Raw genomic sequence first — 14,235 nt, 5'->3', positions numbered from 1 at the left:
CTGAGTTGCAGATTTCCCTTAGGGGTCAGTCCAGCTTGTAATAAAGCTACAGGTAATAAAGACAGCCAGGTTTCTGATGTTTCTTGGAATAGTTTCTCTGCTACAAGAGTTTGTGATAAAGGATTAATTTTCTTAATTACTATATTTTGCAAGAATCAATATTATTATCTTTAAAGCAAAATTAGGAATTCCTTCGTTCTCCAGATATCGGGATATCTGGAAACTCCCAACTCTGGGTGTGCTTAGTAAACATTATTAATTTGTTCCCTTAACCTTAAACATCTAGAAGCTAGGAATACCTTAATTTCTGGGAATGCAGCCCAGCAAACCCCAGCCTCATTTTCCTAGCCCTCATTCAAAATGGAGTCGCTCTGGTTCAAACACCTCTGACATATCTCCCCCCTCCCTTTACAAGAGGACCCTTAATCCTAAGGGTTGCAGAGGGACCAAGATCCATATTCTGTAACTTCTTCAGGCTGAATAGGGGCAATGATATTCCTGCTTAAATGTTAGGGTCTCTTGCACTTAGGGTAGAGTGAAGCTCAGTCAGAAAGTGTTGGTATGGTGAAGGTCATTCATAACTCCAAGTTCTGACAAAAGGTGATATCTGGAAGATTAATACGTGTCCAATTTAAGAAAGCATTGAGTGAGCTTATCTTGCATTCTTACACAAAGAGCACAACTGCAATATATTCCACAACAGCAAAGCAAAATAAGTAAAATCATTCCAAGTAAACTAAACAGGAAGGCTGTCCAAGAATTGGGCAGTTGTTGGAACCAAGCCAATATAGGGTCGACTGACATTACATCAATGGCAGATATGAGTGTCTAAAGCTTTCATAGCCTGGGTAATATTACATGAATAGTCTGGAACATACATACAACATTTGGTTTTGATCAAAGCACAAGGTCCCTCTTGGGCAGCTGTTAAAATGTCCACACACCCAATAGTTTGTTTGATTATGTAGAGAGGCTAAAGTCTGTGCCCACTCAGTAAATCAGTTACTCACTCCATGATTCCAACTTAAACCCAAAAGTAGAATGCCAATCCGTATCTTTATGTTACCCATCCCTTTCATATCCTCTGAACAGTAGTCGGTGGTCACTGATTGGCTCACACGAATAAACAGGATCAGTCTCTTGTGTTCTGTCGGCCTGTGGGACTTCATAAGACACAGGTTTGGCCGGGCGCGGTGGCTCAAGCCTGTAATCCCAGCACTTTGGGAGGCCGAGACAGGTGGATCACAAGGTCAGGAGATCGAGACCATCCTGGCGAACACGGTGAAACCCCGTCTCAACTAAAAAATACAAAAAACTAGCCGGGCGTGGTGGCGGGCGCCTATAGTCCCAGCTACTCGGACTGAGGCTGAGGCAGGAGAATGGCGTGAACCCTGGAGGCGGAGCTTGCAGTGAGCTGAGACCTGGCCACTGCACTCCAGCCTGGGCGACAGAGCGAGACTCCGTCTCAAAAAAAAAAAAAAAAAAAAAACAACAAAACAGAGACAGGTTTAATTCGAGATAGGTGAACCCAGCTGCTTATTCCCAGAAGTTTAACTGCAGTTGGGGTACTAAGGAGACTTTGATAGGGTCCCTTCCATTTTGGGGAAAGTTGATCTGCTGGGGATCCTTCCTTCCAAGTTTATAATAGGACCCAGTCTCCCAACTGAGTTGTAACAAAATTCTCTTCCTTAGTGGGGGAAGGGAGTCTTTGATTTCCACATTCAAGGAGTGCCTTTTGCACTTGCCCTAAGTTGATCACACAATTCTGTTGCTTGAAAGTATCTATATCTATTAGGAAGTCAGTAGTTAAGAAAAACCTTCCTTCCATACATTATTTCAAAAATGACTGAGTTGCAGATTTCCCTTAGGGGTCAGTCCAGCTTGTAATAAAGCTACAGGTAATAAAGACAGCCAGGTTTCTGATGTTTCTTGGAATAGTTTAGAAAGAGTCCTTTTTAGAGTTTGATTAACTCTTTCTACTTTCCCTAAGACTGTGGTCTCCACGCTGAGTGAAGGCGGTACTGAATTCCTAGGGCTGAAGATATGTTTTGGGTAACTGTCGCTGTGAAAGATGGGCCATTATCGCTCTGTAAACTCTTAGGCAGCCCAAATCTAGGAATTATTCCCTTTAGTAGGAGTTTAGAAATGCCTCTGACACATCTACTGGACACAAAGCCATGAGCAGGCACGATAAGCTGGAAGGTTTAGACCAAATGGATCATTTCTGAGCCTGGATATTGGATGGAGCCAACACATCTTAATGAGATTTTCCCAGCTGGATGTCATTATTTATGAAGCACTCAGTGGAATATATTAATACAAATAATCACTGATGCTGTAAGCAAGGTTTAGTCAAATGTGCTTAAACTATCACCCAAAAGTGGCTGAAGACCATCTCTCAACTTTTCCAACATGAGTCATACTCTATTCAGCTGTATTCATATTTTAAGGACCCACGTGAAAGAACAAATACAAGGTGGTGTCAGTGGAGATGTACCAATACAGGTTTGGGGCCCAGGCATTGGTATTAACAAATAATAATTGTAGTAAAATACACATACAATTTATCATTCTAACTTTTTTGTTTTGTTTTGTTTTTTTGGTTTTTAGGAGATGGGGATCTTGCTATGCTGCCCAGACTGGAGTGCAGCAGCTATTCACAAACAGGATAATAGCACACTGCAGCCTTGAACTTCTGGGCTCAAACGATCCTCCTGCCTCAGCGGGACTAAGATGCACACCACTGTGCTCAGCTTAACCATTTAAAAATATATATTCAGTAGTGTTAAGTGCATTCACATTGTTGTGCAACCAATTTCCAGAACTCTTTCCATCTTGCAAAACTGAAACTCTATACCCATTAAACAACTCCCCAATCCCCCTTCTCCCCAGCCCCTGGCAACCACCTTTCTTCTTTCTGTCTCTATGAATTTGACTACTCTAGATACCTAATATAAGTGGAATCATACAGTATTTGTCTTTTTGTGACTGGCTTATTTCACTTAGCATCATGTCCTCAAGGTTCCTCCATGTTGTAGAATGAACTTTCTTCTTTAAGGTTGAATAATGTCCCACTGTAGGTATATACCACATTTTGTTTATCTATTCTTCTGTGGATGGACACTTGGGTTGCTTCCACCTTTCGGCTATTGTGAATAATGCTACTATGAACATGAGCATACAAGCATCTTTTCAAGTCCCTGCTTTCAATTCCTTTGAGTATATACCCTAAAGTGGAATTGGTGGACTCTATGGTAATTTGATTTTAAATTTTTTGAGGCAATTCTAGATTGTTTTCTATAGCGGCTACACCATTTTACATTTCCACCAAGAGTACACAAGGGTTACAATTTCTCTATATCCTTGCCAACATTTTCTTTTCTGTTTTTTTGTTTTAGAGACAGGGTATCGCTCTGTTGCTCAGGCTGGAGTGCAGTGGTGTGATCATAGCTCACTGCAACCTCAAACTCCTGGGCCAAGCAATCCTCCTGCCTCAGCCTCCTGAGTAGCTAGGACTACAGGTGACTGGTTTTTTGATAGTAGCCATCCTAATGGTATGAGGTGGTATCTCATTCTGGTTTTGATTTGCATTTCCCTTATTAGTGATAGGCAGTCATAATTAACTCCTTTATTATGCACAGGCCAAGTTGAGAACACAGTTTAAGGGATGTACAAACACAAAGTTCTGAACAGTAATCTCTAGGCGACAGTTCCTGCCTCCCTTCTAAATAAAAGTCTGTCTCTGTGATGACATTATTATTATTATACTTTAAGTTCTGGGGTACATGTGCAGAATGTGCAGGTTTGTTACATAGGTATACATGTGCCATGGTGGTTTGCTGCACCCATCAACTTGTCATCTATATTAGGTATTTCTCCTAATGCTATCCCTCCCCCAACCTCCCACCCCCGACAGGCCCCAGTGTGTGATGCTCCCCTCCCTGTGTCCATGTGTTCTCATTTTTCAACTCTCACTTAGGAGTGAGAAGATGCAGTGTTTGATTTTCTGTTCCTGTGTTAGTTTGCTGAGAATGATGGTTTCCAGCTTCATCCATGTCCCTGGAAAGGACATGAACTGATCCTTTTTTATGGCTGCATTGTATTCCATGGTGTATATGTGCCACATTTTCCTTATCCAGTCTATCACTGATGGGCATTTGGGTTCATTCCAAGTCTTTGCCATTTCTTTTCTTTCTTTCTTTCTTTTTTTTTTGAGACGGAGTTTTGCTCTGTCGCCCAGGCTGGAGTGCAGTGGCACCATCTCGGCTCACTGCAAGCTCCGCCTCCTGGGTTCACGCCATTCTCCTGCCTCAGCCTCCTGAGTAGCTGGGACTGCAGGCGCCCGCCACCACGCCCGGCTAATTTTTTTGTATTTTTAGTAGAGACGGGGTTTCACCCTGTTAGCCAGGATGGTCTCGATCTCCTGACCTCGTGATCCGCCTGCCTCAGCCTCTCAAAGTGCTGGGATTACAGGCGTGAGCCACCGTGCCCGGCCTTGCCATTTCTTTAAGAATGTTGAATATTGTCCCCACTCTCTTCTGGCTTGTAGGGTTTCTGCTGAGAGATCCGCTGTTAGTCTGATGGGCTTCCCTTTGTGGGTAACCCGACCTTTCTCCTGGCTGTCCTTAACATTTTTTTCTTCATTTCAACCTTGGTGAATCTGACAATTATGTGTCTTGAGGTTGCTCTTCTTGAGGAATATCTTTGTGGTGTTCTCTGTATTTCCTGAATTTGAATGTTGGTCTGTCTTGGTAGGTTGGGGAAGTTCTCCTGGATAATATCCTGAAGAGTGTTTTCCAACTTGGTTCCAGTCCCCCTGTCACTTTCAGGTACACCAATCAAATATAGATTTGGTCTTTTCACATAGTCCCATATTTCTTGGAGGCTTTGTTCGTTTCTTTTCACTCCTTTTTTCTCTAATCATGTCTTCTCGCTTTATGTCATTGAGTTGATCTTCCATCTCTGATATCCTTTCTTCTGCTTGATTGATTGGGCTATTGATACTTGTGTATGCTTCACAAAGTTCTTGTGCTGTGTTTTTCAGCTCCATCAGGTCATTTATGTTCTTCTCTAAGCTGGTGATTCCAGTTAGCAATTCGTCTTTTTTTCCAGGTTCTTAGCTTCCTTGCATTGGGTTAGAACACGCTCCTTTAGCTCGGAGGAGTTTGTTATTACCCACCTTCTGAAGCCTACTTCTGTCAATTCATCAAACTCATTCTCCATCCAGTTTTGTTCCCTTGCTGGCGAGGAGTTGTGATCCTTTGGAAGAGAAGAGGTTCTGGTTTTTGGAGTTTTCAGCCTTTTTGCGCTGGTTTCTCCCTATCTTCGTGGATTTATCTACCTTTGGTCTTTGATGTTGGTGATGTTAATACTATTCCTTTCTGTTTGTTAGTTTTCCTTCTAACAGTCAGGCCCCTCTGCTACAGGTCTGCTGGAGTTTGCTGGAGGTCCACTCCACACCCTGCTTGCCTGGGTATCACCAGTGGAGGCTCAGTTGGAAATGCAGGAATCACCTTCCTTCTGCGTTGATCTCGCTGGGAGCTGCAGACTGGAGCTGTTCCTATTTCGCCATCTTGCCAGCTACCTCCCTCTGTGATGATTGAGTGTCAACTTGATTGGATTGAAGGATGCAAAGTATTGTTCCCGGGTGTGTCTGTGAGGGTGTTGCCAACAATACCCTCCATTTGAGTCAGTGGACTGGGAGAGGCAGACCCACCCTCAATCTTGGTGGGCACCATTTAATCTGCTGCCAGCATGGCTAGAATAAAGCAGGCAGAAGAACGTGGAAGGACGTCACTTCCTGAGTCTTCTGGCCTTCATCTTTCTCCTGTGCTGGATGCTTCCTGCCCTGGAACATTGGACTTGGTTCTTCAGCTTTTAGACTCTTGGACTTTGGCCACATTGAAGGCTGCACTGTTGGCTTCCCAACTTTTGAGGTTTTGGGACATGGGCTGACTTCCTTGCTCCTCAGCTTGCAGATGGTCTATTGTGGGACTTCATCTTTTGATCGTGTGAGTCAATATTCCTTAATAAACTCCCCCTCCCCTTTTTTTTTGAGACAGAGTCTTGCTCTGCTGCCCAGGCTGGAGTGCAGTGGCTCGATCTCGGCTCACTGCAATCTCCGCCTCCCGGGTTCAAGTGATTCTCCTGCCTCAGCCTCCCGAGTAGCTGGGATTACAGGTGCATGCCACACCACCATGCCCGGCTAATTTTTGTATTTTTAGTAGAGACAGGGTTTCATGTTGGCCAGGCTGGTGTTGAACTCCTGGCCTCAAAGTGATCTACCCACCTGGGCCTCCCAAAGTGCTGGGATTATAGGTGTGAGCTACTGTGCCCAGCCTAAACTCCCCTTCATATACACATCTATCCTATTAGTTCTGTTCCTCTACAGAACCCTAATATACAGTGTCCCCACCTAAATTCTACATTCACAGATTAAAGGTAGATTAAACTCCTTCCTCTTTAGGAATTCTGCTCAGCTCCTCTAGGGAAGTATCTCTCTCATTAGGACTCTTCTCTAAGCAATCTAGATGTCAGGAAGCAAACCTAGTGAGCACGAACTACAGCAGGGGTGTCCAATCTTTTGGTTTCCCTGGGCCACATTGGAAGAATTGTCTTGGGCCACCCATAAAGTACCCTAACACTAATGATAGCTGATGGGCTAAAAAATGATCAGAAAAAAACTCATAATGTTTTAATTAAGTTTATGAATTTGTGTTTGGCTGCATTCAAAGCCATCTTGGGTTGCATGCGGCCCATGGGCTGCGGGTTGGATAAGCTTGAACTACAGTATGGTTTCAAGGGAGTAATTTGCATCTATACTTGAAATGTAATCCATAGGGAATTTGCAGCTAAATAGGAAACCTGTAGGCACGACCCTGGAATAAACTTCAGTAAATTGCTTCACTTTTCTATGGCAGGTTTCTTCAGCAGTCAAAATGAAGGGGCTGATTTAAATGGTACCTAAGGTCCTTTTGGCTTTGACTTTCTGTTGTAACAGCATACTATTATAGTTGCTGACCTCATTCTTGCTCAGAATTGGGCTGAACCCATGTAAATCAAGACCTCGAGGCTGGGCACGGCGGCTCACGCCTGTAATCCCAGCACAAGACAGGTGGATCACCTGAGGTCAGGAGTTTGAGACCAGGCTTGTTAACGTGGTAAAACCCTGTCTATACTAAAAATACAAGAATTAGCCAGGCGTGGGGTGGCATTTGCCTGTAGTCCCAGCTACTCGGGAGGCTGAGACATGAGAATCGCTTGGACTCGGGAGGTGGAGGCTGCAGTGAGCCAAGATTGCCCCACTGCACTTCAGCCTGGGCGACAATGCAAGACTCCGTCTCAAAAAAAAAAAAAAAAAAAAAAAATTCTTATTAACATATTGGTTCCGATATGGTTTGGATCTTTGTCCCCATCCAAATCTCATGTTCAATTGTAATTCCCAATGTTGGAGGTGGGGCCTGGTGGGAAATGACTGGATGGGGGCAGGTTTCTTATGAATGGTTTAGTACCATCCCTTTGACACTGTCCTTGCGATAGTGAGTTATCGCGAGATCTGATCATTGAAAAGTGTGTGGCAATTCCCCCAGCCTTTTTGTTCCTGCTCTGGCCATGTAATGTGCTTGCTCCCCCTTTGCCTTCCACCATGATTGTAAGTTTCCTGAGGCCTCCCCAAAAGCTAAGCAGATGCCAGCATCATGCTTCCTGTACACCCTGCAGAACTGTGAGCCAATTAAATCCCTTTTCTTTATAAATTACCCAATCTCAAGTATTTCTTTACAGCAATGCAAGAACGGTCTAATAGAGTTCTAAGTGCATCCTTTCTAAAAAGTATTTCAATGCATATTAAGCAATTTGTAGTTATAATGGCCTCCACCAGCATTTCCTAGCTTCTTCAGAAATCTGACTGCAGAACATCCTGCATTTCAACTGATTTTAGTTCAGCACCAAATCCAGATATAAAAATATTATCTACTCAAATTTAAGTACATCTTTAATATTTTGCATAATAGAACAATACAGCAGGAAAGACTACTAAGGTAATTTAGTCTAATACACTCTACTTAGTATAAAGAAATTTGTTCAGAGAGGTTCAGGTGACACCTATGGTCATATAGTTAGACAGAAACAGAGCAAGGGCTAAAAGTCAGATCTCTTTACTCCCTGTGCAGTGTTTCTACTCCATGTTTGCAAATGAGCTGCTGTCTAGTTTCATATAACTTGATAATCTGCCAGGGTAATTTTCAAATCAAGTTTTTATTACCAAAAGGAAATTACCTAGTCAAGGAATGTTCACTGTCCGGGAGGAAAGGTAGATCAATTGTTGCAAACAGTCATTTATCTACTCATGTTGGTTGTTTTGACTCACCTAATGGGTAACATTAAGAATGAGGGACCATGTATGGATTCCTAGAAGAATATATCCCAATCCAGAAATACTTAAAGAAACTGTCCCATCAAACTGTCCTTAGGACAATATGAAATTTAAATGAATTTAACTATAACTTCAAAATGGAATATCCTAATTTTGCAATTCTAGTTTAGTGTTTAAAACTCACTTCTCTTTAGATGGTAATCAAAAACTCAGAATTTAGATTGTAAAAGTTTATTGATATGGTCAAAAAGCAAACAGCCAGACATTTGGTTATCTTTGCCACTACAATGTGTCTTTCTGAATTGTATCTTAAAAATGCATAACAAAAGATATTTAAACCATTACTAGAAAAGTAAATGAAGAGTCTACTTAAGGCACTTCATATGAAAGCTAATTCAAAATTTTCACAAAAGTAACACTATTTTATAAGTGTAGTAAATTAGCTTTCCACACATTTTAGCCAGAATGCTACCTTTCTCCTTACAGAAGAATGTGCTCTTAAAGGGAGAAAAAGCAAATACAAAAAACTGTCATTCTGTCAATGTTCATGTCAAATTATCTGGAACTATACAGATTACATGGCAGTAGTATTCCTGTGGTGAATCTGTACAAATCAGGGCATCTTCATACAAGTCTCATAAGAACCATAGCATAGATTTGGCTTGAGACAAGTACAAGAATAGCAGGTAAGGAATTCAGAATCTCACAATTTACAGGTGAGTAATTAACAAAAAGTGGCTGCTCCATTAAAGAGTAAAAGGTCAACCATATCCCCTCATCCATGAAATCTAGTAATGAAAAACAAAAAAACCCACATAAAATATTTCTTCTAAGGCTACTATATCCATCTCTTTCTGCAAACCACATGGCAGGGTTATTAGAAGGTAAATAGCAGGTGGCAGTCATAGTATCTTTTTAATGTAATACTTGTAAGATTTCCTTAAAATTATTTTTTCACAATTACAATTATCCTATTTCCACAACAGTGGCATTTCAGGTTACTCTTCACAACTATGGGGAGGTTATAGTTAGATATAATGATAACCATGAAAACATTCTTCACAGAAATTTGGTTAGCACATATGGTTACTTCCACCGACAAAAAAATAAAAAGACAAAATTTAAAAAAAAATCCCTTCAAATTTGTACTTTGTTTCTCCACCTAAAGGAAGAGAATAAAGACAAAATAACAGCAAAACACAGAACAGCTTTCGAGAAACGCTTAATTTCTATATACAGGCAACACCTCAGTATTTTATGATTTTCCTTTCCCATTCTAAGGGAGTCCTTTTCTTTCTTTTTTTTTGAGATGGAGTTTCGCTCTATTGCCAGGCTGGAGTGCAGTGGTGTGATCTTGGCTCACTGCAACTTCCATCTCCTGAATTCAAGTGATTCTCGTGCCTCAGCCTCCCGTGTTGCTGGGATTACAGGCGCCCACCACCACACCCAGCTAATTTTTGTACTTTTAGTAGAGATGGGGTTTCACCATGTTGGCCAGGATAGTCTCGAACTTCTGACCTCATGATCCGCCTGCCTCAGCCTCCCAAAGTGCTGAGATTACAGGCGTAAGCCACCACACCTGGCCAGGGAGTCCTTTTCTAACTGAGCCTATTTTTCTCTTAGGTACAAATGGAATAAGTGACAAACTCTAATTTGCAGAAACATTTTAGACCATGTATAAGTCACACCGATTTTAGCACTAAGTTATACTTTTATCACAGATGGGTCACCTTAAAAGAAAACTAAGGAGATGGGATGAATCTGAAATCTTTCTAAATACAAGGTAGTTAACACCATACTCAAGCAGAAATCATAATCCTGTATTTAGAGATACTTTTTTTTTTTTGAGACAGAATCTCACTCTGTCACTCAGGCTGGAGTGCAGTAGCATGATCTTGGCTCACTGCAATCTCCGCCTCCCAGGTTTAAGCAAGTCTCGTGCCTCAGCCTCCCAAGTAGCTAGGATTACAGGCATGAGCCACCAAGTCCAGCTAATTTTCATATTTTTAGTAGAGACGGGGTTTTGCCTTGTTGGCCAGGCTGGTCTCTAACTCTTGGCCTCAAGCAATCCACCTGCCTTGGCCTCCCAATAGATGTCCTTTTTCATGTTCACAGCTATCGAGAAGTATAGACATTGCTGGTGTGGTAGCTCACACATGTCATCCTCGCACTTTGGGAGACTGAGGTGGGCAGATCACTTGAGCCCAGGAGTTCAAAACCAGCCTGAACAACTTGGCGAAACCCTGTCTCTACTAAAAATCCAAAAATTAGCCTGACATGGTGGTGCACACCTGTAAATCCCAGCTACTTGGGAAGCTGAGGCAGGAGAATCGCTTAAACCTGGGAGGCAGAGTTTGCAGTCAGCCGAGCTCACGCCACTGCACTTCAACCTGTGTGACACAGCGAGACCCTGTCTCAAAAAAACAACAAAACAAAACAAAACAAAAAATCACAGCACTGTATTTCAGTAGGAAATAGGCAAGGAGGAGGAGAAATGACTGTCTTTTCGAGGGCTAGACGTGTGCTCTAAAGAATGGTGTTCCATTTTCAGAAGACCACATGGCACATATAATTTCTCTACCCAAAAGGAAAGATGCGTAAAGTATACACATCCACGCAAAGATGGAAAAGCTAAGAATGAATTCCTGATGTAGTTACCTGTAACAGGCATATGTGGGAACACCTGGTCAGGACTTACTTTCCCCATCTTTGGATAAGGCAATATAAAATCAGATGACCAAGTTAACTGAAGTAGTTTTGAGCTTTGTGCTAACTAAAACAAAGTAGTAGTTTTACAGTTTTTATAATATACTTAATTCTACTAAATTAAATGTTCCATAAAGTTCACTGGGAAGAGAAGGTTAAGAGGATAATCATTTTCAAATACCTAATGATTTTGACAGAAAATTGTTTGTTAAGGCACTACACATCTTCTTTGGTTAAATGATTAACTATTTAAATCACTTGAAAAAAAGAGGTAATACAAAATACACAAGTTGCATTCTTCTTTTCAAACACACACAGTTTTCACTTTTCAATTTCCAGTACTCCAGTGTCAACATATCTCTGGGACCTTTTTAACTCATCAGAAAGCTGAAACAAAAATATACCAATCTATTAGTCTCTGAAAGAAAAGTAGGCTTTACTTTTAATCAATAAGCAGTATGTTGGTTTTAACAGATAAAAGAGCATTTTGGTATGTACGAGATAATCTTTGGGTATCAATAACAAAAAGTGAGAAACACTGAGAGACCCATTAGTCTTATGACAAAACGAAATAGAACAACCCTCAAGCTAAACTATCTCCCGAAAAGAGACACTAACTAATAATTTTATTTTTTTGTTTTTTTAGAGATGGGGTCTCACTATGTTGCCCAGTCTGGTCTGGGACTCCCAGGCTCAAGTGATCATCCTGCCTTAGCCTTCTGAGTAGCTGGGACTACAGGCACACAACACTGCTACTGAATCAATGCTGCTGATCAAATAATTAACAGAAGTCCCAGCAAAATTACCCTCACATCCCAATTAGTATTCTGTAGAGGATAAATTATTATAATTATTATTTTTGAGATGGGGTCTCACTCTATTACTCAGACTGGAGTGCAGTGGCACTCTATTTCTTAAAAAAAGTAGAGGTGAGAAGTTTTTAAAAACATTTAAAAAAATCATTTCTTCTTCAAAAGGAAGTATAGTATACAGACAAGGAGCTATGTGAATAAATAATGGCATAAAATGTTCTAATCATTATGTATTATAGAGATATCTAGAATCAACTAGGTATGGCAAAATAAACCTAAAAGATGTTCCTGAGAAATCACATACTAATATTGTCCATTATACTATAATTAATTTTTATATGGAACATATCTGAATTACAGCTGTCTGGGCATGGTGGCTGGCTAATGCCTATAATCCCAGCCCTCTGGGAGGCTGAGCAGGAGAACCGCTTGAGGCCAGAAGTTCAAGACCAGCCTGGATAACATAGCAAGACCCTGTCTTTACAAAAAATAAAAATATTAGCTGGGTGTAGTCATGTGCAACTGTAGTCCTAGCCTCTTGGGAAACTGAGGTGAAATGATGGCTTGAGCTCAGGAGTTCAAGGTTACAATGAGCTATGAACACACCATTACACTTCAGCCTGAGTGACAGAGTGAGACCCTGTCTCTGAAAATAAATGAATAGGCCGGGCTCAGTGGCTCGCGCCTATAATCCCAGCACTTTGGAAGGATGAGGCAGGTGGATCACTTGAGGTCAGGAGTTCGAGACCTGATCAACATGGTGAAACCCTGTTGATACTAAAAATACAAAATTAGCCGGGTATGGTGGCACACGCCTGTAATCTCAGCTACTTGGTAGGCTGAGGCAGGAGAATCGCTTGAACCCGGGAAGCAGAGGTTGTAGTGAGTCGAGATTGCGCCATTGCACTCCAGTCTGGGCAACAAGAACAAAACTCCATCTCAAAAATAAATAAATAATAAATTAAAAAATAGATGAATAGAAGATAAAATAGTTTGGAAGCAAAGCAAAAACAACAATATTATAAAGCAATATCAACTCTAATCATTCCAAGTATTGGTAATCACTATATAAATAAAAAAGAAGAATCATACCTGTATGGGTAGCCATGATATTTAGATCTAAAAATAGAGAGCATCCAACTGAAGAATAATACAACGAGTCCAATACCAGCCACACACATTACTGCAGAAAAATAAAAGGAGAGTAAAATGAGCAGGTTGAATATAATAAATAACCAGGGCAGTCTACACTTTCAGAGAGTGAAAAGGAAGGGGTATACATTATTGATAAATCTAAACTTTTCAACAATTTTCATCGCCATTTCTTGATCTTCAGGAATCTGCCTTCCCCTTTAATTTGCTCCATTACAATGTAATAGAGTAACTCCTTCACATAATTATGCAATTCAAATGTATGGAATAATGAATTCCTTTAAAGCCATCACACTGAAGGGTTTACTGTTAGAAACACTGTCTTACTATTGACAAGAAAATCACCCATTTTGTTTTTTGGGTTTTTTTTTTTTTTTTTTTGAGACAGGGTCTTGCTCTGTTGCCCAGGCTGAAGTGCAGTGGCACAATCACAGCTCACTGCAGTCTCAACCTCCTGGGCTCAAGCACTCCTCCCACTATAGCCTCTCGAGTAGCTGGGACTACAGATGTGTGCCACCATGCCTGGCTAATTTTTTAATTTTTTTGAGAAAATGGTCTCACTACATTGCCCAGGCTGGTGTTGATTTCCTGGGCTCAAGTGATCTTCCTGCTTCAGCCTCCCAAAGAGCTGGGATTACAGGCATAAACCACTGTGCCTGGCTTACTTATTTATTGAACTTTAAAACCCCTAAAAGTGGCCTTGTAGTATTATTGATAAATATTAACTTAAACATCTGATGACTTCACTGTGATAGCCTCACTTGAAAGTACTTTATTCACGCACAGGTAACTACACAGCCTTATATTATGTAACTCAATCAACATGGATTTCTTATTTGAATAATGAGAAAAAAAAATCTGATCCCAAACCCTAGATTCATAGCTCTCTCCACTAATCCCACATGTCATGTTCTACATTAGCACAGCAGTTATTAAAGTGAACTACAAATACTAATCCCCAAATGCTCAAGTATGGATTGCCATGACGTGAGGCTCTTTGACTCCCTGGACTAAAAATGGCTAAGAAATATAGAGATAGGGATGTAGGAAAGCACGTGTCCAACAGCAAAGGAAGCTCTAGGGCAGGGGTGTCCAATCTTTTGGCTTCCCAGGGCCGCACTGGAAGAAGAGCTGTCCTGGGCCACACACAAAATACACTAATACTAATGAAAACTGATGAGCTGCAAAAAA

General features: G+C 41.1%; 1 protein-coding gene across 1 annotated transcript in view; it reads right to left on the bottom strand.

Annotated features, from left to right (window-relative positions):
* Positions 1-8,589: 8,589 nt before the first annotated feature.
* MAGT1 (magnesium transporter 1) overlaps positions 8,590-14,235 on the bottom strand; it is a 64,839-nt gene continuing 59,193 nt past the window's right edge. The window contains exons 9-10 of the mRNA XM_011968462.1: positions 12,985-13,075; positions 8,590-11,467 (exon numbers count right to left, since the gene is read on the bottom strand). Coding sequence (XP_011823852.1) covers positions 11,452-11,467; positions 12,985-13,075 — 107 coding nt within the window. The 3' untranslated portion in view covers positions 8,590-11,451. The remainder of the gene's footprint in view (positions 11,468-12,984; positions 13,076-14,235) is intronic.

Source organism: Mandrillus leucophaeus, unplaced genomic scaffold (assembly GCF_000951045.1).
Source record: "Mandrillus leucophaeus isolate KB7577 unplaced genomic scaffold, Mleu.le_1.0 Scaffold844, whole genome shotgun sequence".
In the NCBI taxonomy this organism is placed as follows: Eukaryota; Metazoa; Chordata; class Mammalia; order Primates; family Cercopithecidae; genus Mandrillus; species Mandrillus leucophaeus.
This window is presented reverse-complemented; position numbering and strand designations above follow the sequence as displayed.